This window comes from Ornithodoros turicata, chromosome 5, assembly GCF_037126465.1.
Source record: "Ornithodoros turicata isolate Travis chromosome 5, ASM3712646v1, whole genome shotgun sequence".
In the NCBI taxonomy this organism is placed as follows: Eukaryota; Metazoa; Arthropoda; class Arachnida; order Ixodida; family Argasidae; genus Ornithodoros; species Ornithodoros turicata.
The window spans coordinates 50,785,928-50,808,621 of NC_088205.1; the positions used below are offsets into that span (position 1 = coordinate 50,785,928).

At 47.5% G+C, this 22,694-nt stretch overlaps 1 protein-coding gene across 1 annotated transcript in view; it reads left to right on the forward strand.

Moving 5' to 3' along the window:
* Positions 1 to 21,366, forward strand: part of LOC135396024 (UPF0462 protein C4orf33 homolog) — a 29,653-nt gene extending 8,287 nt beyond the window's left edge. The window contains exons 4-7 of the mRNA XM_064627087.1: positions 771 to 822; positions 6,705 to 6,895; positions 6,978 to 7,069; positions 21,240 to 21,366. Of these exons, the coding sequence (XP_064483157.1) occupies positions 771 to 822; positions 6,705 to 6,895; positions 6,978 to 7,069; positions 21,240 to 21,325 (421 nt within the window). The 3' untranslated portion in view covers positions 21,326 to 21,366. The remainder of the gene's footprint in view (positions 1 to 770; positions 823 to 6,704; positions 6,896 to 6,977; positions 7,070 to 21,239) is intronic.
* Positions 21,367 to 22,694: the final 1,328 nt, after the last annotated feature.

A 22,694-nucleotide genomic window follows, 5' to 3' on the forward strand; every position in this document is an offset into this window, starting at 1 on the left:
CGAAAATTCCTCTACAACGGACACGGCGACACGGACACTGTTCGTAGACCGATGATATGCCGTGAGGCAGCACAACACTCAAAGAGGCATACCATAGCACACAAGCAAGGCCGCAAGCACACGTGTTTCAAGAAGAGTCAACCAGCCGTTGTCCACCGCTCAAATGGAACTCCCCGAGACAGTATGCAGGTGCGCAGGCGAGAAAGCGCGAAGCGACGTTTTGAAATTCTGGCAAACCAGTCGGAGCACACTTGAGCCGCCCGGCCAATCTGTATGTGTAATTAGTATCGTGCGCAGTGACATTTTTTCTTTTTTGCGGCGGACTCTCCACGTCACGTAGTGACGTAGGCATCACTCAGTCACTTACGGGCTCTCTGAAGGAGGTGAGGTCCTAGAGGGTGTGCATCACAGGCCCCTGCAACAGGCCAGCTTCGCTCATTGTTCTTGCACAAGAGGGCAACCAATAATAACAACAACATAGATGAAGGGCAACCAAAGAAGAAGCAGCAGTGTTTGAAATCTAAGCTGCGAAATGCGGTGTCAGCTGAAGAAGTATGAAAGGTAGTCCCACGTGTTATTACAAGATGTTTTATTGCATTTATGGCCACTAAAAGTTCACCAGGTTTCCGGCTTTTCAGACATAGTGAATGCACTATCATTAGCTCCACCATACTTCGTCATTAACATTGACGCTCGAGTTAAATTCGTTGTACTTTTGGCAGCTTAGACAGCGTGCTTCGCGTTGTTCATGTTACTCCTTTGCTTTTCAGGCACAGCCAGTACCGCGCACAACTCTTTCGTGGTCTAGGACAGAGCATAAGGGTGAGTACCTACATACTGTGTAGTACTTGCATATGTGTCCGTAATAGTCGGCTCATTACGATTAGTGACCAGCGCCATATCACAGTAGGAGAACATGTCCTTGCACAGATCTCCAACAACAACAATTATATTCTGACGATGAAGTGGGGAGATTTTCCACTCTAGGAGTTGAAAGCTACCTATAGCTAGGGGGTCTAATATCTAGGGGTCACAGTTCTCCAGATCATTACACAACCACAACAAAACACATCTTTACAAATACTCGACCAGGGATAGGGATCGTGGTGATGACTTTATACAAGCTCAGAAGACTTTGTTACCTGAAGTTCTTCAGAATCGCAATCGCCATTTCCTAAATACCGACATAAGCCTTGCGTCCTCATTTGGTTTGATAAGGTTCGGTTAATAGAACGCTATGCTATTGCAAGCTTTCGTTCTTGAGCATTAATGAGGTGAGCGCACAGCGGGACCCGTAAAATTTTCTTTAAACCTAATGCTTCGTTGAGCGCACATTGTAATGGCAATGCGTCTGTTCTGTTCTTGTTAGCCTAAAAAGGCCCTTACTCATCTGCACAGCTGTAAAGTTACAAGTAATAGAGTTTCCGTAATTAAAAACCTTGAGATCAATTAATTACATCAACATAATTAATTAGTCATTAAGTAGTCACTTGTACTCCAGAACCAGTTACATGTCGAGTTACATCTGGCTTTTGCTTTCTCCAAGCGCAGCGCTCCCGATCGGCGCGGTTTCGGTTTCGGCTCATCTGCATAGCACAATTCGGCGAAGAGGTGGGGCGTTTATTAGAACAGAGAAAAAAAAATAGGAAATGTCGGTCGAACGGTATGTCGGCTTGCTACTCCGCAAAAAAAAAAAAAGGACAGAAAAAAATAATAATTAGGAAATAAAGAACAAACTAACAAAAGGTGCGAGAAGGATGAGATAGATGAATGAAAAATAAGATTAAAAAAGAGATGAGAGTAATGTGCACGAGGGTGACAGGTGAGGGTGAGGCGTTGACGAATGCGATGACCAGACTTAGTTCATAGGCTGTCCATGAGACCTGTGTCGCTCAGGAATGTCAAAACTGCTTTGGTCACAGACCGCTGTGTGGGATGTCGTACTGGGCCGGGCAGAGTGGCCCGAGAAAAGTCTGTGCATCGCAGCTCGGCGATGGATATTTCAACGCATGTGCGCGTTTCAGAAGTATTTAAAAACGGAATGGCTTTCAACTAGGATTCTCTCCCATTCTGCTATCTCGTTTTTGCCCGAAATCCCCTAATTAAGGAGTTACCTAATTAACTTTAGGTAATTAGTAATCTTGTAGTTACATACCCCCTTTGAGAGGATGTCCGCCTGGCCGTAGAACTCAACTGTAAAAATGACATCTATGCTGCTCTCACAGCCTTTTCTTTTTTTTTTCTTTTTTTGTAAATTTGGTGTATAAAAAACGCCCTGTATATTCGATTCGATTTCCTAATCGAATACGTAACCCTATATTTGGTTTCTATTAGAATCGAATCGATGTTTCTTCCAGAACGATGAACCGTATGAATATAACGCGTATGCGTGCTATATACACATGCTTATATCCGTACATGTGCTGCATGTGCATCCCGACCGGTTATACAACCATTCGCTTCGTATTCGATTCGGTCGTCTACTAATCGCTTGGGATATGTATCTATTCGCTTCAGTTTTAAAATAATAATTCTCACATGTCTAACAAGCATGTGTACACCATGTATACGAGGATCAGAATACGAAGTAGCTCTCACTGTGTTTCATGCCCTCTCTTGTGCCATTTCCGGTCTTACTGTGCAGCTTCGGAACTATTCGAATATATTCGGTTTGGGCCAAGCATCGATTCGATTCGACATTCGAATATATAATCCCGTATTGAATTCCGAAATCGAACCGAACATAGAGTTCGCTTTGGTATTTGAAAAATTCGAACAAACAAACAACTTTATTGAAATGATGATGACTGGGGAGCCCCATCGCCGGGGCTAAAAATTAGAATATTCGTACATGGCTAGTGATCACCAGTGTTATGTGGGTTAAGTTTTTTGTTTCCAACATAGGCATTTAACCGCGCACATAAACATTGGCCCCATCAGGTCTGTTCAATACACCAATAAAAAAATTAGGGTAGGCTGTGTCGAGACACGGCCGCGAGTTTTTTAACGCGAATGCGTCGTGTGAAAGAGTCGAGTATGAATGGAAAGAGTATGGATCTTGTCCATCGCTGTCGCGTTCTGATCTAAACACCGCTCCTCGTCGCAGAGCAGCCTATGTGGTCTCACGTTCGAGTCTGGCGCCTGTTCGATGTCTGTCCGCTCGCCTTCTCGTTTCTCGCCGTACACGTGGACGCAACGGGTTCGTTGTGATCATGTCTATCTTGATGTCTACAGCTTGTACAGAGTGGATTTGACGAGGTAGTTCAACCACTGGCGTATGACCCGCTTACGAATATATCCAGCGAGGTACACCGACTTGTGTACAAGGATTCTCTTTACGTTTACATTGAAGACAGAGTCGTCGCTCAGGCGACAGACACTGAGCCATGCACCACACGTCGACCTACACATTGATCACCTGGCCGATAGGCCCGTAGCTGCATTCGTGCGTCAACCGCTGGATGTGCATGAAAGTCAGTCGCGGTGATATGAGGCGCTGGCTCACCGGGCCGAGCGGTGGTAATATACTCTGTTTGTGCAGGTACACGAAGCAGTTGGTTTTCGACAGATCCGGTAGCTTTCAGTGATTCAACGACTGCTTGCACGTAACGCACAGACGGAACTCCTTGAATATCAGTACCCAAACTTGCAGCGGAGATACTGTTTCCGCCACTAAGTGTAAATGTGAGGTAGCTCAAGCGGCTGAAAGAACGGGCTGACGCACGGAATAACGTTTTAAGGTATCATCCGGGGTGCCGATGAGGCAGGACATGCCACTCTATGTTTGGATTAGATTCCTCTCTTGAACAGTAAATGCTTGCGTACCATGTACCTGTTCTTCACTGCATATGTCCAACGTCAGAGACTTTCCCGCAATTTGCGCTGGCGAAAAATGCTAAGCTCCGCCTAGGTGTCACGTGTGCAACTTCAAACCGCGTAGCTGTTGTTCAAGCTAGAGAGGAACCTGTATCAGTTTTGCGAATAACCGAAGTACTCAAGCATTACACACGTCGAGTGACCCGACACACCAAGCACCCATTGGCTCGCTCGATTCGTATGCGATCAGGGTCGAGCTGTCACCAAGCTCTGGCGCCCTACTTCCAGGAAATTGCTCAATTCAAGCCTCTGCCTACAGCTACTAGTTCCTACTGGACGTTGAGATAACCAACGTAGTATCACCAGAGGTTCCAGGACTCAAGTCAAAGAAGGTCACTCCAGGGCCTGTTTGTAATGCAGCTCGCGCGGGACATGGTTGCACATTATTCCGAACTTCAGCACAAGATACAAGATGTCCACAAGAGTCGTCAACGTTCGTTGTTACACCCTTGGGGGACACCTTGCAGTCCGTCTGTCTCACTGGACTGGACTGGACTCACTGGACTGGAGCTCTATACACCGAGGAAGCTTTCCTGCACATACCGTCAATAGAAACCCCGACTTCGTGGGCTATTTTCTGTGACTCAAAATGTGGCCTCAAAGCACTGCAAGGTGCAGCGAAATCTTTTCTGGCACCAGGCGCCTCCAGCGGGTCATCGCAGCTTACAACTCCGTAGTAACAAAGGGTCACATCATCATAATACAGTGGATCCCAGGGCACTCCGGTATCAATGGAAACACGCAAACGGACCAGGCTGCTCAAATGCACACCGTAAAAGACCTACTAAAAAAATATACTTCACGATACCCGACGCAAACTATTTACTCACCTCATTACGAGATCAGCTATCTAAGACCGCGTGGCTGTGTGACGATATGCAACGCTCGTTCCTCGCACGAATTGACCCAAACTGCACCTATTGCCTCGCATCTAGGATGTCACGGCTGTTAGAGCCCGTAATTCATCGCCTGCGACTCAATGTCCCGTTTACAGTAGCATCCCTGCATAATAGGTGTCGTTGGCTCGTTGGTTGGTTTTAGCTTTTTAATCCTTTTTGGCTCGCCTACTTGTTCAGCATGCGGACCCTGGAGGACACGGAGTACGTGCTGGTCACCTGTCGACGCTTCGACTCCAGTCGACAAAGATAGGAGAACGCCCTCGATAACCTATATCATCGACCCTTCAGCGATGATATTAGGGAGTTGGCCTGTGCAGCACCGACAACCCGCGCTGTGGCGAGCTATCTGAAGGACGTACGGGCTGAAGCTACATTTTAAGACGAGTTCACTGCTTAGGAACGGATGCAGACACTCACTTTGGGTGGGGTGGTTTCTTTGTCGAAGCGCGTAATTGGGGAGGAGAGAGGAGGGAAATCAATGTTTAGCGTAATGTTTGCGCCCCCCCCCCCCCGGATCCGCCACCGTCACTGCCCGACACTCAGTGCTAAGTAAGTGTTCAGTGCTAATACACACCAAGTGTCACAGAGCAGCTGGTCGCACAGGCGCAACCTGCATCTCCATTTTTTATATATATATCCATCCATGCCAGCGTAACGAGGATGATTATGGCAGACGATAATGAGCAGGATGAGGAGACCCGGGACGACATCTTGACACTAGATTATTAAGCATGATCTGATTTGCACTTACCGCTGATTATCCCACGCTTCACCTGTAAACATCGGATGTATATAGCCCGGCCCTTTTAACGACCTCAGATCTCAGACCAGTGCTTCATCTGCGCTCTTTGCTTCAAGTTGCGTCATTTGCCGTTTTCTTTTGATTCCTTGCACCACTGCGTCAATCAGTAGAATCGGAGCCCCCACCTGGCGACGGGAATGACGGGGGGGGGGGGGGGGATATGTTCATTAAGAAAAAAAAAGAAAGGAAGGGAATGACGGGGTTTTCACTGTTGTGCCTTGGCACTGCATGTCCTGGTACCTTTTCGAGAGCCTCCTGAATGAGCTACTCTGGCGCTCGTTTCACAGGTCGATTATGTCCGTGGGCGAGGCGCTGTGAGACTGAGACAATCTGAAGACGTACTCAAGAGCTTTATGTCCCGTGTGATGTCTGATTGGCCATCCGCCTGACTCCAGGCAGGTTTTCCTCTTATAGGAGAAAGGTGTGAAGCCTAGTGCCACTCTCAGTCCTGATGTGTTTTTTCACTTTGTGTTGATCACGTTTCTCCTTTTCGCTACAGTAGCGGTAGCGGAGAAAAGGATGGCGCTACCCAAATTTGCAGCGGAAATACTGTTTCCGCTACAATGTTTAAATGTAGAGACACACGTAGAGAATCGCTACTAAAAACCTAGCGAATACGATAGCGGCGCTACTAATAGCACCCCCACGTACAACACTTCATATCGTCGATGTAGTATTTCAGGTACTGTATATGAGAAACAGAAAACGGAGTTTTGAGGTCCTTTCCCCATGACAAACAGCTACATATATGACCACTTGTTGATTCGTAAAGTTAGTTACCAGAAACCAGTAACCGGTCACGTCATAACTTCTAAAACTGTAGAGTGTGACGTTGTTTGCCATTCGAATCGCCGCATTTGGCTAGGTCGGGCATAATAACATTGAATTATTTCTTCAAAAATACACACATTCATCAACGAATTTCATTGAATTTTCTTTGCAATCTCGCATTTTGTGGGCGTTTTTTTTTATAAATAATGTACTAGCCTTATAATAGCTTGAATGAAATGGATATTCTGTATTCTATAATCATTTGACATACATCATTCTATACATTTATATATACTCACATACGATATGTTTGTAAACAAGTACACCGAATTTGATGACAGTGCATATCTGTGCAGGAGAACCTGCCGCTTCAATATGTTGCAAATATCGTGGGCAAGTACTGGCACGGCGAAGCTCACATACCCGAAGACTACTATCCCCCGGGTGTAGCAAAGATAAATATCTATGCCCAGCACACGGTGAAAGGTAACATCACCTACGAGGCTTTGTACCCGGTACCAAAAGATCTGTACAGGTTTCCGCAGATGTAAGTGAGCATGCAGTACACAGCCATGCAGTAGTACACAGTTGCCACGACAGTATAACTGCGTATTTCCGCACCATTGTAGACCCAAGCTGGAATACTTTGAGTATTTGCCGAGGGAATTACAAGGACCGGGGAAGCTTGCTCCATCAGCAGTTTGGGAAGAAGCTCTTCAAAGTGAGTTGCAGTCCTTTTAACATACTTGCTCGCGTTATTTAACGTATCGAGGCACTTTCCCGTCACGCGAATTTTTCTGCACTATGAATCATCATGTAAATCAAGTGACTTACACAGAAATTTTCATAGAATATGTCACCACTGCTAGAATTGGCACCGCTGATAGGGTTCTTCGTTTTCAGGTTTAATTATTTTTTTCGGGATCGAAAATCGGGTGCTATTTACACACGAGAATTCGGGGAGAAATCGGACGCTATGATCTCTGTTTGATATGTCACCGGGGAATTTTCGGCTGAAACGAAAGGCATATCAAACAAGCCACTGCTGTGACGCTGGGACGAGAAACAATAATCTTTATATTTCCGCTCAGAACTGGGATAGCGAATGACTGAGGTATTCAAACACTTGCCACAAAAGCTCGTCTTTGACTCCTGCAGGAGGGGTCGTAAACAGAGGACAAATAGGTTGTCACAAATATCTCTATTTGCTCCGCTTGTGGAAGAAAGATCCAACGAGAAAAAAGACTCATCGGGAAAGAACATCCAACGGGGTCACGTTAAAGAAAGAAAAAAAATCCAAAGATCCAAAGGGATAAAGAAGATCCATGCGCGCAAAAAGATCCATAGGGAAAGAAGATTCAAACGAAGAAGTGCGCGCGCGTGTAACACGTCCGAAAAGACTATCGTATCGTAGGCCGTGGAAATTTCTACCTCGGGTAATCAGTGTTGACGTAACGCCGTTACAGTAATCGATACTTTTTCAGTATCGGAGTGCGGATCGCGATACTTTTTTAAGTCCGTATCGGAAAAGTATTTCCGTTACAAATTTATGGTAACGCGATCTCCGTATCGTTACCGATACCGATACTTTTTTAGTGCTCCACCATTTCCTCACCTCATATTTCATACTCTTATTCATTGTCACTGGTCCGCCTAGCGCTCGACAAGAAGTCTGTGGACACGCCTACGTGCTCAGTAACGGGAATTATACCAAACACATATTCACTTTTTTTTTTCGAACCTGGAGGAAATAACCACACTGCGCTCAACAAAGGAGTTGAGGTCAACGAACAAAGGTCAAGTCCTGGACGAACAAAACGAACAAAAGTCAAGGCACGCTCTGTTAATATGAATTATTATTCGCGCGTTAAACCTGTACGTCTTCGTCTTTCGTGTCTGCGCTTTTACGTGTCCAGAGGAAAATAAAGTTTGGCTTATGACGAGCGTGAAGCTCGGAACATTCCAAGCCATCACGAGATAGAGTGTGGACGTGCCCTCAGCTTTTCCTTACCTGCTGCGTACTTAATCTGCAACAAAGGTTATGGGCCCAGGTATCAGCTCTGCTACGGCAAGCATAAAATAGATGACCGTCAATCCTAATCGTAGAAGATGGCAGAAGGATTACCTACGTCCCACTTCGAGAAGTTGGAGGGAAGCAACTACCCTACATGGAGGTACAAGCTTACAGTCTACCTGAAGGCAAAGGGTCTATGGACCGCAATTGAAGATAATGCGCCGGAAGATGATGCGCAGAGAACAGCTTGGCAGAAGAAGGATCAAGAGGCCCTGAACGCTATAGTACAGACTTTATCCGCAAGTCAAGCCTGTTACGCCATCAACCAAGCCACTGCGAAAGGCGTTTGGTTGAAACTGCAGGAAACGAATCGAGGTCGAGTCCTGGGACGGAAGATCACCTTGAAGCGTGAGTTGAACGCCATAAAGTGGAAAAAGGATGAGACTGCTACTCAATACATGCAACGCGTAGAGGCCATTGATGAACAGTTACGAGCCCTGGGTGAGCCTATTGACGACCCGGAGATAGCGTCAATAGCCATTCAGGGATTGCCAAGAACGTACCACGGTGTTGCCCGAGCTTTCGACATATGTGCCATAGCGGATCTCACCACCGAGAAAGTTAGGTACGCACTCGTCCAGGAGGAGACACGCCAAAACGGTTATGGCAGCGAGGCAGCGCATGAAGCGAGACTTGGCCCCGGGAGACGAAATGGTGCCAAGAGAAGTGTACAGTGCTTCAGCTGCGGGAAGTTAGGACACATCGCTCGACGCTGTCCAGAAAAATCATCTAGTCAATCGCCCAGCAACAAAGGAGGAAGCGACACGCGCCCAACCGGAGTTCCTTCGGAGGGAAATACAACGCAAGGGTTGCTTCAGTCAAGGAGAACCAACACACAGAGGTAGATCACGCATTGAATTCCTTCGCTTTCGAAGTTAAAGAGCACGGCACATGCAGTAGCGGATGGAATGGTTGGTCCGTCGACTCCGGGGCTAGCAGCCACATGACAGGGTGTCGGGATATTCTGAAAGTATTTCGAAAAGATCACGAGAAGGTGGTTACACTCGCTGACGGCAAAACCATACGAACGGATGGCATTGGAAATGTCACGTTCGAGGTAAAAAATGGGCAGGGCAAGAATTTTCTGACTGCGATGGACGTCCTGTATGTCCCAGGTATGGCCGACAACCTGCTTTCCGTGTCTAAGCTGACAGAGAATGGGATGGACGTGACGTTCAAAGGCGACCGCTGTCATGTGTATCGTGGCAACAATTTCGTTTTCGACGCTGTCAAAGAAGAGGGAATATACAGGTTGCATGCCAAAATAACTCCACAGAGTCGGCAAGCTCACCAAGCACGCCTAGACACTACGGAATTATGGCATCGTCGAATGGGCCACTTAAATGTTCAATGTCTTGTGCAAATGTCACAAAGTGGAATCGTTCGAGGGATCCCGAACTTGAACTCAGTGCAACTGGAGTGTAAGGAATGTGCTATGGGAAAGCATACAAGAAGTCCCTTTAAGACATCGGATGATCGACCAGCGACTGGACTACTGGAACTTGTACATGTTGACATATGCGGGCCGTTTCCAGTAACTTCGCTTGGAGGGAGTCGCTACATGCTTGTGATCGTTGATGACTACAGCCGTCGAGTAGCAACACAATTTTTAAAGTATAAGGGTGAAGCTACAGAGTGTCTGATTGAGTATATTAATGAAGCTGAAGTTCAGACCGGGAGCATTTTGAAGAGGGTTAGAACCGACAACGGTTCCGAGTTCACAAATCGACAACTCGAAGTCTTCTTCAAGCAAAAGGGGATCGTCCACGAAAGGACTGTGCCATTCTCGCCAGCACAAAACGGAGTGGCGGAGAGAATGAATCGGACGCTTGTCGAGACAGGAAGAACGCTGCTGAAACAAGCTGAATTACCCCTGGAATTTTGGGCTGAAGCTATAAACACTGCAGCTTATATACGTAACAGATGTCCAAAAGAAGTTATCCGTGGGAAAATCCCAGAAGAAATTTACACGGGCAGAGTCCAATCTGTACGGTATTTTCGCATTTTCGGATGCCTGGCTTATGCTTGGATTCCCGATCGCTACCGAACGAAGCTGCAACCAAAGAGCAAGGAAGCAATTTTTCTGGGGTATTGTGAGAACACAAAAGGATATCGATTGTACGATCCAATCACAAAAAAGGTCTTCATTAGCAGAGACTTAAAGTTTCTTGAGGACCACAAGGGATCGACGTTGTTGGAGCAACAAGCCCGCACGGAATGCTACGATTCTGTCAGTTATGTCTCCATCAATACCTTTTATCCGGATGGAAACGCATTAGGATCAGAAGATGGTCAAGCAAGTAGCGGAAGCGGTGCATTCGAAACCGCAGACGACGTCTCAGATGGGGGTACGGCGGACGCATCCGAGTTGATGCCAAGTCGAGCACCAAGATGTACTTCGCAGGTCGGCGAGGATCAGAGCACAGCCTGATTGCCTGCAAGTGGATCCAAGTAAGAAAAGCTACTGTCAGAACGTGGAAATTCAGCAACACATCGTGGAGCCAACGACGTACGTCGGGGCAACGTCCTCCCCTCAACGGATTCAGTGGGAGAAGGCAATGAAAGAAGAGCTGTCCTCACATGGCCAAATGAATACTTGGACACTTATCCCGAAAAAGACAGGAATGAAGGTAGTAAAATCGAAATGGGTTTACAGAGTCAAAAGAGGCGCAAGCGGAGAAATCGAAAATTACAAGGCTCGTGTGGTTGCTGTAGGAAGCTCACAAGTACATGGAATCGATTATTTCGAAACGTTTTCTCCAGTCGTTAAGCTCAACAGTCTACGATTGCTTCTAGCAATTGCAAACGAAGAAAGAATGGTGATGCGCCAATTAGACGTTAAGACGGCATACCTTCACGGGAAACTAGAAGAGGAAGTCTATCTGGAGCAGCCACCAGGTTTCTGTAGAAAGGAAGAACACGTATGCAAGCTAAACAAAGCGATATATGGCCTGAAGCAGTCTGGAAGGACGTGGTACAGAACACTCGATGCTATTCTACAAGAACAAGGATACAGACGTCTAGAGACTGACAGGTGTGTGTTCGTACTCAAAACCGGAAATGACAAAGTAATTCTAGGAGTTTACGTTGACGATATGTTGATGTTGGGAACCAGTCAACGAGCACTGAAGAATGCAATCGACGCTCTTGGGAAGAAAGTTGAGTTGAAGGACCTTGGAGAGCCAAAGTATATCCTAGGAATAGAAGTAAGCCAAGAGAAGGAAGGTCGAAGTATTTCTATCAGCCAGAAGAAATATCTTGGAGACATTCTTAAACGTTTCAACATGGACAACTGTAAGTCAGTTTCGACGCCAATGGAGCGTGGTCATGTCAACGGAAATGAAGTTTCACGAGAAGAAGAGACCATAAGTCGAGATAATCTACCCTACCAGAGCCTCATAGGCAGTCTTATGTACCTCGTGCAAGGAATTCGTCCTGATATTGCATTTGCTGTAAATTACTTAAGCCAGTTTAACAAAGATTTCACGATACAGCACTGGAAGATGGCTAAACGAGTCTTACGTTATTTACAAGGTACGCAAGATGCTGCAATCACATACACTGCTTGTCAAGAACCTATCATCGGATATTCAGATGCGAGCTGGAACGAGGGTAACTCAGGAAGATCAAGAAGTGCTTATGTTTTCACAATGTCCAAAGGAGCGATTAGCTGGAAGTCAGTGAAACAACCAACGGTAGCGCTTTCCACCAGCGAGGCAGAATATGTCGCTCTAACCGAAGCCATGAAAGAAGGAAAGTGGCTAAAGACCTTTTTGGAGGAACTTGGTTTCGAAAGTTACGGTGCTGGGGCTATGACCATGAGATGTGACAATCAGTCGGCAATCAAGATGATTGAAAATCCGGTCCAACACCAACGGTCTAAACATATCAACCTCAAATACCTGTACATTAGGAACCAGGTTGAGAACGGAGATTTTGTTGTGGAATATTTACCAACACAGGACATGATTGCAGATGGGCTAACGAAACCAGTCCCAAGAGGGAAGAACTTGTTTTGTGCGAATAGATGCGGTTTAAGCATACAGTAAGAACTTTTTAACGCGAGTGGGAGTGTGTTAATATGAATTATTATTCGCGCGTTAAACCTGTACGTCTTCGTCTTTCTTGTCTGCGCTTTTACGTGTCCAGAGGAAAATAAAGTTTGGCTTATGACGAGCGTGAAGCTCGAAACATTCCAAGCCATCACGAGATAGAGTGTGGACGTGCCCTCAGCTTTTCCTTACCTGCTGCGTACTTAATCTGCAACACGCTCACATACGTACTGTGGTGTTGTAACTTGGTGTGGTGGTGTGGTGGATTCCTTGGTCTTGGGACTCCACGATATGTGTGGGCCTGACACTAACGTAATTGTCATATCGGCCTCTGTCAGCTGCCGAAGAGACCACGGCCTGCTATGATAGAAGAACTTCTTCTTTGAGAACCAGCTACCGATAAAAGTCAAGCAAAGTGTCCGAAATACATAATAAATGTGCTGTCCTTTTAATGCAAAACTGTCTTCTCCCAATTTGCTATTATACAAATGGGGTGCATACGTATGCGAGATGTGTGTTGCATCAACTTCGTATTTCCAACAAAAGTATCGGGCAAATTACCGCGTTACTATTTTTTAGTAACGGTAGCGGTACTCGTTACTTTAAGAAAGAAGTATCGATATCGGTATTTCGATACTTTTTACTCAAGTAAAGAGTATCGGTATCGCGATACCATATTTCGGTAACGGGTAGAACACTGCGGCTAATACACGTGCGCAAACAAGAGTCGCAAAAATGCCCGCAAAGGAGGGCAAAGAGGAAAAAACGAATTCTTCTACCGTTCTTTTTATTTACTCATTTATTTTTTGTAATAGTGAAATATTGAAATTGTATATCAAAGTGCGCCCAACATACACGACTAGGCACGAATGAGTTGAGAAATGTATGTGTGTAGGCAATACCGATGATGCCTTCGGTGAGGATTATTGCGTTGAAATAACGTCAGTTCACGATATATATTATCCGTAGAGTAAGGATGTTCCTTCCATTATTCCATTTCTTTTCATCCGTTAAATAGGCGGTTCAAGTGAAAAAATGTTCTGTTATCACTGCTCCTTTGCTGACTTGAGATACGAGTAATCAAAAATGTGAACTCCTCTTCCTTAACATTTGGTCCACGACCACCCACTTCCTCACTGTGTACTGGGATCGAAGGGGAAGACCAGCCACGCGACTGGTTCCCTCCAACGTTTCACACGGACTAGACCAAGGCCAATAGCCAATGTGTAAAAAATAGAAGAAGTGTCCATAGACACAAATAAGCTATCAGCCGATTTTCAACTCCAGCCAACATTCAGCTTCACTGGTGTCGTTGTGTCGCCTGCTGCTGGTTATAGGGGTGACGTGACGGATTGTCGTTCGGACGTGAACAGCCGGGAACCTTCGGGAATTTCGGGACTTGGGAAAATACTACAAACCTACTGTTGACGTAGTCGCGACGTAGACCATGTGGAACAACAACCAGTTGTTTAATTTCTAGCACTCGTTTTGAATGGTAATTATTTGTCCTTGGTACCTCCAAACATCCTAATACCGTGTGCATATTTCCTTCCTTGCGTGGTGTCGGTGAGCGGGCTTCGATTGTGAATAGGGTTGCCACCAGGCCGGTATTATATCGGCACGGCCGGTTATTTGCTCGCTCTGCCGGCTGCCTGTAGCAAGGTGATACCGGCAGCCTTTTGCCGGTATTTGTGGTTCAAGATCTTTCATATTGGCTTTTGCGGGGGTTTCCCTTCAACATTCCACTACAGCTTGAATAAATCTGGAGCACTGACCCAACTCCGCAGTCACCAGTCGTTTTCTTAGTTATTATTATTCTTCATTGTTATTATTATTATCATTGTTATTCATTAAGTATTGTGTTCGGAGGGGACAAGAGCAGTGGTTGTGCAATGCAGTTGGTGGTTGTGTCGAGCCAGCTAGAACTTAGGCCGTATACAACCATCATGAGATCTCCGGTTGCTCCAATACGATCCAGTGTAGCGTTCGTGCCTGTTTATAGCAATTTCTACCATCAATGATTCACACACACACACAAATAGAGATACGATGATGAGATGGGGCTGATGCCGGCCAGCAGGCTGGGCGCTGCCCCAGTGCCACTTGTACGTGATGAGAGATGATGATGGATATGATAAGGGGTCCGGTAATCAAAGCAGGATGGAGAGGCCTGTTGATGATAAGAAGTCCCAGAGGTGACGCAGACCTTGGCGTGTATGATCCAGCCACACACAGGAACGTATGTGTCCTCATATTATCTTGAGCGAGCACGCTCGGTCTTTCTCTCTCTCTCCGTGTGCTCGTCCAACCCTCACCCACTTTTCCTTTCCCACGAGCCTTTCCTCCTTTCCCTCTATTCCACCTCCTCTCCCTCAGCCGGTATTTTTCACTACGAAAGGTGGTAACCCTAATTGTGAAAGCCTGTGACAAAGGCTGCGTATGGGCGCTATCTCGGTTTGATATCAATCCCGGAATCCCATCCCGGGATTCGCCAGTAAAAATCCCTATATCCTGGGTCTGCAAAAATTGCCTGGGATTCCCAACGCTAGACGGGAACCAGCATGGCTTGTTGGCGGTAATAGCCGACAGGCGGTCCTTATAAAATCTTCAGTACAGTCATTGTTTACTTATTCAAAAAACATTTATTGTTCAAAATCTATGAAATAAGCAGGACCAAATGCAAACCATTCAGCTTGAGTTTGAATGTAAAAACAAGGAAGCAATTGAACTCGTCTCCTGACGAATTCTGCTACTCCCATAAAGGACACCTAAATGAATGGACCCCACAGAAAGGAAAAAGAAAGATGAAAAGCTAAAAAGATAAAAGCATCACTCCTCACGGTCACCGAACTGTATGTGCACATGCGTAGCTGCACCTAGAAGTGAAAGAAATTGCGAGAAACTATAACAGGAACCGGGAATTCGAGAACACATGCCTACAACACGGTTCGTAAAATACAGATTCGATATTACTGCTCACTATGAAGTTGACAAGTGGATTATGGGTACTACATTGCTTGATAACAGGGAAAAAAAGAAAAGAAACGTTACGCAAGGAGCGCATTGCTGTGAAAACGCTGGGACCGGCGTCTCAAGTCTTCATACGAACTACAACCTACAACTGCGCAACACAAAGAGGTTCCAACGGGGTCACGTGACGGAGGGAAAAAAGATCCAGACGGAAGTAACATCCGTAGGGAAAGAAGATCCACCAGTGGATCTTTTTTCCTGAAATCTCTTTGCTGATATTATGATTCACTGTTCCGACGGTTTACTGAGAACGACAAGTTGAAGGACCGCAATGGATTCGGGTAGATATCCGGTTTAACCCGAATTCTTGAAAACTTGTTCGGGGGAGAACTATCGTGAAGAATCGGGTTTAACCCGAAAACGAAGAACCCTACGCATAACATATCTCGTCTAGCTGCAAAGTATCATTCTCTGTGTATGGCGATGACGTTGCCCTTTGGACAGTAGGCAAGTCACGACCAGCCATTCAGCGCCGTTTGCAGCTCGCCTTAAATAATGTCTATCTGTACCTCACGCGACTTGGGATCCTTGGGCACCTTTCGCCCGAAAAGTGCGTCGAGCTCCCTTTCATCCGCAAGGCTATGGGAAATTTCCCTCTTTGGGTTGGTGCAAAAAACTTCGAGCCTGTACGTTCCCATCGCTTCCTTGGTGTGGTCCTGGACTCGGACCTGCGCTGGGCTCACCACATTAAGCACCTTGAAACCAAGGTGCAGCGATGACTTCCTGCAATTCAACATCTTTCTGGCTTAGGATGGGGCTGTGATCAGCGCTCCCTTCTAGCCGTTCACGCGGCTTTGGTGAGGGCGACTGTGCTTTGCAGCTTTCAATCTTGCACAGGATTTCCACAACGTCATTATGTACCCTTCGGTCACTGTTTGCCCGAAGCTTCCGTCGCTGCCTTGGCGTTCCAAAAATGGCTGAAACGCGGCATGTCCTGGCTGAAGCTGGTGAACTCCCGGTGGAGGTTCTCCGTGAGCGTGAAACGGCTCGCCACTTCCTACGTTTGCGCGCGCACGTTCCCCGTCACCCACTCCTCAGGAAAGTTCGATACCGCCTTCGTACGTCTTCCGGACCTCCAGGAACGAAGAGATCAGGTTCCCCCTCAAGTTCTTCGAGACCATTTTTATGCTCTGGTAGACGCGTTTTCTACCTCTACCGCAGCATATACCGATGGCGCATCTCGCGATGGCAAGTCCGCATCAGCATTCGTCATCCCGTCCGAAGGCGTAGAGGAAGGACGTCGCCTGTCGCATCAAACCTCATCCACAGCTGCAGACCTCTACGCCATACTTTTCTTTCTGCAGCACATCATCAATTTTACCCCGCGGGAATGGGTCGTGTTGACTGACTCTACAACAACCATAACAACAACAACAAATAAACTCTACATCTGCGCTGCAAGCAATTGAAAATTCTGGCATTCGAGGCTCATCCGCACCGCTAGTGTGGAATGTGTTAAGGGCTTACAACCTTGCCTACGAAGCAGGCCACAGGCTGGTTCTGCAATGGGTTCCAGCCCATTGCGGTGTCGCAGGGAACGAACAGGCCGATCGCGCCGCAGGAGCAGCTCTCTCGTCTCGGAGATGGATGCGTATTGCGCTGCTGAGAGGAGATCGTCGTTCCGTCCTTCGACGCCTCGTGCCTCCTCTGGCTTCCTGCCAAAGGACCGCTGACATTCTGCCCCCAGCCATGCTGAGCAGAGTTTATCCCGCGCTTGCTTTCCGCATGCCTCGACACACCCTTCGTCAAGATGCCGCATTAGTTCATGAATGCTTTTACAGCGCAGTGGCGTTACGCTTGAGGCAAGTTGACTCTCCCCAATGCAGTTACTGCGGTGCTATAGAAGATCTAGAGCATATTCTTCTCCATTGCCCACACTATCAACCTTCACGAACCGTACTCTCTGGATCCCTTGACGAGCGGGACTCTCGCCCCCTCTCTCTCACAAAATTGCTTGATCCCTGGCCACATGCAGCCCACCAACGCTCTGCCCTCAAAGCTCTCTTCACCTTTCTGGACACCATAGGACTTCGATCCATATTGTGAAGGGGCTCATTATTTCATTCCCCGCATCACCACCCATCCATCCCACCCATCACCTTCCCATCTTCGTTTCGTTCGACGGTTGTGCAGGCCGTGCTCGCAGGCGGTGGGTCACTCACATCAATTGGAAATCCTTCCGCAATTAATGTGCGACCCACATGAGCGAGGACATGTCCTCGGAGGGTGTAACTTATCACCTTCAGGACTACCTGCAGCGGTGCAGCTCATGTGTGAAAGTGGTCCCTGGCCACCATGGGACGAGCCCCCGAGTTGAGAAGCTGAGGGCATATAGGCGGCGCGCAGAGCGCAAACCTCGTAGGTCTGGCATCCTCGAAGATATACAAGAGGCCCGTCGTGCCGCAAAGCTTGTCTCCAAGGCCTTAACGGCGCTGGATCGGCAACGATGGAGGAAATTTTGTGCAACGCTTACGCCGTTTCTCAGTCCTGCAAAAGTGTGGCGCGTGCTGCGGTCCCTCAAGGATGCACCTCCCCCGCGTAACCCATTGGGCGCCCTTGCTTTGGCGCAGCACAAAAGCGAAAAAGACGTTGCTCTCTCTTTTTGCCACCTTATAACAGCTGGGTCACAAGCAATGTCGACTGCGACGTCCCTGTGCTATGAATCTTCCATAACTGCGCAAGCTGCAGATGCCGCCCCAGTCAGTGATCCCGCCATGGATATAGACTTCTCGCTGGCTGAACTTATGAACGCCCTTCATCCCTCTCGAGCCCAGTCGTGGGCCGGACGACGTATCATATATGGCGCTCCGTAACCTGCACGAGCAGTCACGGGGGTGTCTTCTGTCAGCTTTGAATGCATCCTGGAGGGAAGGTAAATTGCCTGAAGCCTGGAAATGCGCACGCGTTGTTCCCTTGTTGAAACCAGGCAAGGTCCCTTCACAATTGTCCTCATTTAGGCCGGTAAGCCTAACCAGTTGTGTTGACCAAGCCTAACGGGAAGCTGTTGGAGTGCATGATACTTCACAGACACGAATGGTGGCTCGAGAAGAGATCCTTCTTTCCCCAAGAAATGTCTGGTTTCCGTCGGCATCGCTCAGTGCTGGATTCCGTCGTGAACTTAATGTCCGCAGCACAGGAAGCAATGGTCCGCAAAAGGATAATGGTGGCTGTATTCCTCGATGTGAAACGGGCGTATGATACCGTCAGTCGCATTTTCATCCTCTACATGCTTACTTCTTTGCCACTAAGGGCCATGCGTTGGATCACTGATTTCCTTCGCCCGTTCCATCAGACTACGGGGTACCACAGGGAAGTGTGCTTAGCCCGCTTCTCTTCAACGTAGTTATGGCCGGTCTTAAGGACTGGATAGGGAGGAAAGTATATTTCTATCTTTATGCTGACGACATCTGCATTTGGACTACCGGAAAATCTGGGCCGGCATTCAGCGACGCCTGCAGTCAAGCCTTAACTCCATACACCAATACCTGTTGACGGCAGGCTTAGATATCTCGTGGGAGAAGACAGACGTCATCGCCTTCACGCGAAAGAACATGCTTCTATATCATCTTTCTGTGGCTGGACAGCAGCTCCAGTACTCCACCTCATCCAAGTTCTTGGGTGTAACGCTGGACTCCCGACTCTCGTGGAGAAGACATATAACGGGCCTAGAGGCGAAACTCTCCAAGGGTATCGCTCTAATGCGACACATTGCTGGCCTTAGGTGGGGCTGCGATGTGCGATCTCTCTTGGCCATTCATCGAGCCTTGGTGCGTGGTCCGCTCCTATACAGCCTTCCAGTATTACACGGGATCTCGCCATCCTCCCAGTCTAAGCTTCAGTGTCTTCTGGCACGTAGCCTTCGTGTGTGTCTGGGCGTGCCAAGAACAGCGGATACTTGTTTGGTCATGGCAGAAGCGAGAGAGACTCCGCTTGCTATCCAGCGTTTTAATGAGACGAGCCGTCACTATCTCCGTTTGTTGGCCCGTCACCGGCGGCACCCTATACTGCTGAAGCTTTCCCGTCGCAGGAATAACAAGTTCCGGTCCTGCATTCAACAGCTGAAGCCTGACCTGCCACGTTTTCAAGTTGAGCCCCAGGCGCGTTCAACTCCACCTTGGACCCTCCCTCTACCATCTGCTTCGCTATTCGTTCCCGGGCTGCAGAGAAAGGATGATGTCGCTGCAAGTGTGTCCAAGGCGCTCACACTGGATATTGCGACGAATCATCATCGCGAAACTTCCAGGGCAGGCACGAAACGGTACATCTCATCCCGGCGCATGCTGAAGAAGAAGCAAGAAGCTTCCAGACACATCGCCTGCTCTCTGGCAAACGCACGTGCTGTTTCTAGACTTTTCGGCGCGACGCTTAAATGCTTGTGCGCTCCAGGCTGGAGCATTCTTTCTTTGGACTCAGCTGTGTTCAGAGAGCTATCACTCTTGTGTTTTGCTACCAAGTCGTCTAATAAACCGTTCGCTGTTTATTCGACGACTCGCCGACCCATTTCGCTTCGTGACATTTGGAGCCTAGAGCGCACAAGCATTTAAGCGTCGCGCCCTAAAGTCTAGAAACAGCACGTGCGTTTGCCAGAGAGATGGCGATGTGTCTGGAAGCTTCTTGCTTCTTCTTCAGCATGCGCCGGGATGAGATGTACCGTTTCGTGCCTGCCCTGGAAGTTTCGCGATGATGATTCGTGCCAATATGATGAGCGACCTGTACGCAGGCTTTACTCCTGTTTTTACGGACAGCTCGTCCACAAAAACCAGCTCCGCATGCGCCTATATTATTCCATCCGAAGACATAACTGGTATCTCCCGTCTCTCGCATCCGACGTCGTCAACATGTGCTGAGCTGCATGCTTTGCTCTTTGCCATGCGCAAGATCCTGCAGTGTTCAGCTCGGCCATGGGTCTTTTACACAGACTCGAAGACTGCTCTCCAATGCCTCGTAACAATGAGCATTCGCGGTCCTCTCATGTCCATTATTGCTGACGTGCTTGAAACTTACAAGGAGCTGCTGGACCTGGGCCACTGCATATCCCATGTAGCCAAAGGTGGGATAATAAATGTCTAATCGACGTCTAAATTTGGACGACTGACAGGTCTAGTACACGTCTCCCAATAGCCTTAATGTGTAGGGGAGTTCCTCTAGCCTTCCTCTAGCATAGCTAAGGTTACACCACCTAGACGTCTCAATTTAGACATCCAACGCCTTACCTTAGCCCAACTTTAGACCTTTTATATACCAGACTGAGGCGGCTTCTAGCCCTTAATTAGCCACAATGTCTGAGATTATAGCTTCATTAGCCTTTACTTAGACCACACCTAAAAGCTTCTCTGTACGTGTGTACTGTTTCAGGAACGTGTGCCGTATGTGTGAAAGTGACATGCAGTAGCTCACACATGAAGTACATTTTGACAAAGCTTTATTTTAACTAAAGCTCAAGCTAAACTAAAGCGTTTTCCGCATATTTTTTTTTGTTTGTTTATCAAGTATTAGCGGACATTATTTTCACACGGGTAGGCACATGAATGTAACTAGCAAATGTATCCGCTCCAAATGGCCAGAATGGGTGGCGCGGATCTTTACTATCGGTCAGGAACAGTGGCCCTTCGCCTTGACCATTGTTCTACAGTTGAACCATGCTTGATCATCTCACATGATTTCGTAAAGGTGACAATTTATTGAATGCTTTCCAATGTTCACCAATGTTTTTGCTTTCTCGTATCATCTTACAGGCAACAGTGCATCTACGTCCGTCACGAGACTACAAACATTGCTGTCTACTTTCTTTCTCTTCTCCGCGGTCGCATGCCAAGCATAGGCAAATCATCAGTAAGCCCTGCAAACGTGTACAAATTTTCGGCGCAATAAAAGTGTTCGTTGCAATTCTGTGTGCTGGAGGAACTCTTGGTCAAAGTTAACGCATCATTGTGTTCGAAGGTGCTCATGGTGAAAAGGTGAAGCTGCCGTCACCCACGCGATCAATGTTGTCAATGAGCACGAACTGTTACACATTCGACCTGCATGCCTTTTCAGACTGACATGATGATGGACAATCTGTGTGAACAAAAGTGGCACACTGTTTTGCACATAGCGGTACAACTAGTAAGCTGGTTCTGATCTCAGTATTCTGACTCCAATAATAATTGGAAGTACATTTACACGTAAGTTGAGTCAGCCTGTTTGTGCAGCGACATGCTGCAAGTGCCGCACGGGCTGCGGATAATTTGGACCACCTGGGGTTCTTTTGACGTGCGCCGGAAATCTTCGACACACAGTGCTAGAAGCAATGTCGGAGATCTGACTCCAAGTCAAAAAAGTGTTACTTATGCAGGTAGAGTGAACCCTCGATTTCTGAACAGTTAACGTTTCTCGAAAAATCGTTCATAAATCGAGGTTTGGAATGAGCTAAGTAGCACGAAAGGGCTGGAACGATAAGAAATGTATTGTAGCATGGGATTACGCCTATTTTTGCAACTACTTTGGAGTAGCGCTCTCTATAATCGCAAGATAAAGGCTCTCCGACAGCGTTTCTTCTGTGTCAGTCTTGCTCAGGAGAGACGTCAGTAATCTACGCTTGACTCGTCATTCCTGTCCTGACAGTCACATGTGCATTCCTAAACCTACTCAAGTTAGCTCCGGAATAGCATTCCACTAGAAGCGGCGTTTCAAAACCGGGTTGAGTTACTCGATGACGTCAGTACCTGCGTTTCAACAGTAGATCAAGTCAACCAGCCAGTTAACTCTGTCAACTCACCGTCCCCAGGTCGGCACGGATGGGTAAGACCGAATGGTGACGTCCTCTAGCCAGTCCTCCTCTTTTTCCGGGAATTTGGAAACAAAACTGGGCCGGCGTAACATGGGAATAGCTTCCCAGTAGCTAATCTAGAGTACTACAGTACTCTAGATTACTAAACTAGAAACTAAACCGAACTAAACTAAAACAGAACTAGAGTACTAAATAGTGAGCAGAGTAGCAACACTGAGCCACGCCAGCGAGCGAGACCGCCATCTTGGGTCCGGCGTGGCTGTGGCGTGGCTGCGTTGGGTCCGGCGTGGCTAGCAACGGGACGCCAATCTCCACCTTCTCTGCCGAAGAACTGCGCGCAGTCGAGCCAGCTCGCAACCGACGAAACCGGCTGTGGATGGAGGGTACTCAACATGGTCCTTGGAAGTAGAAACCACGTGAC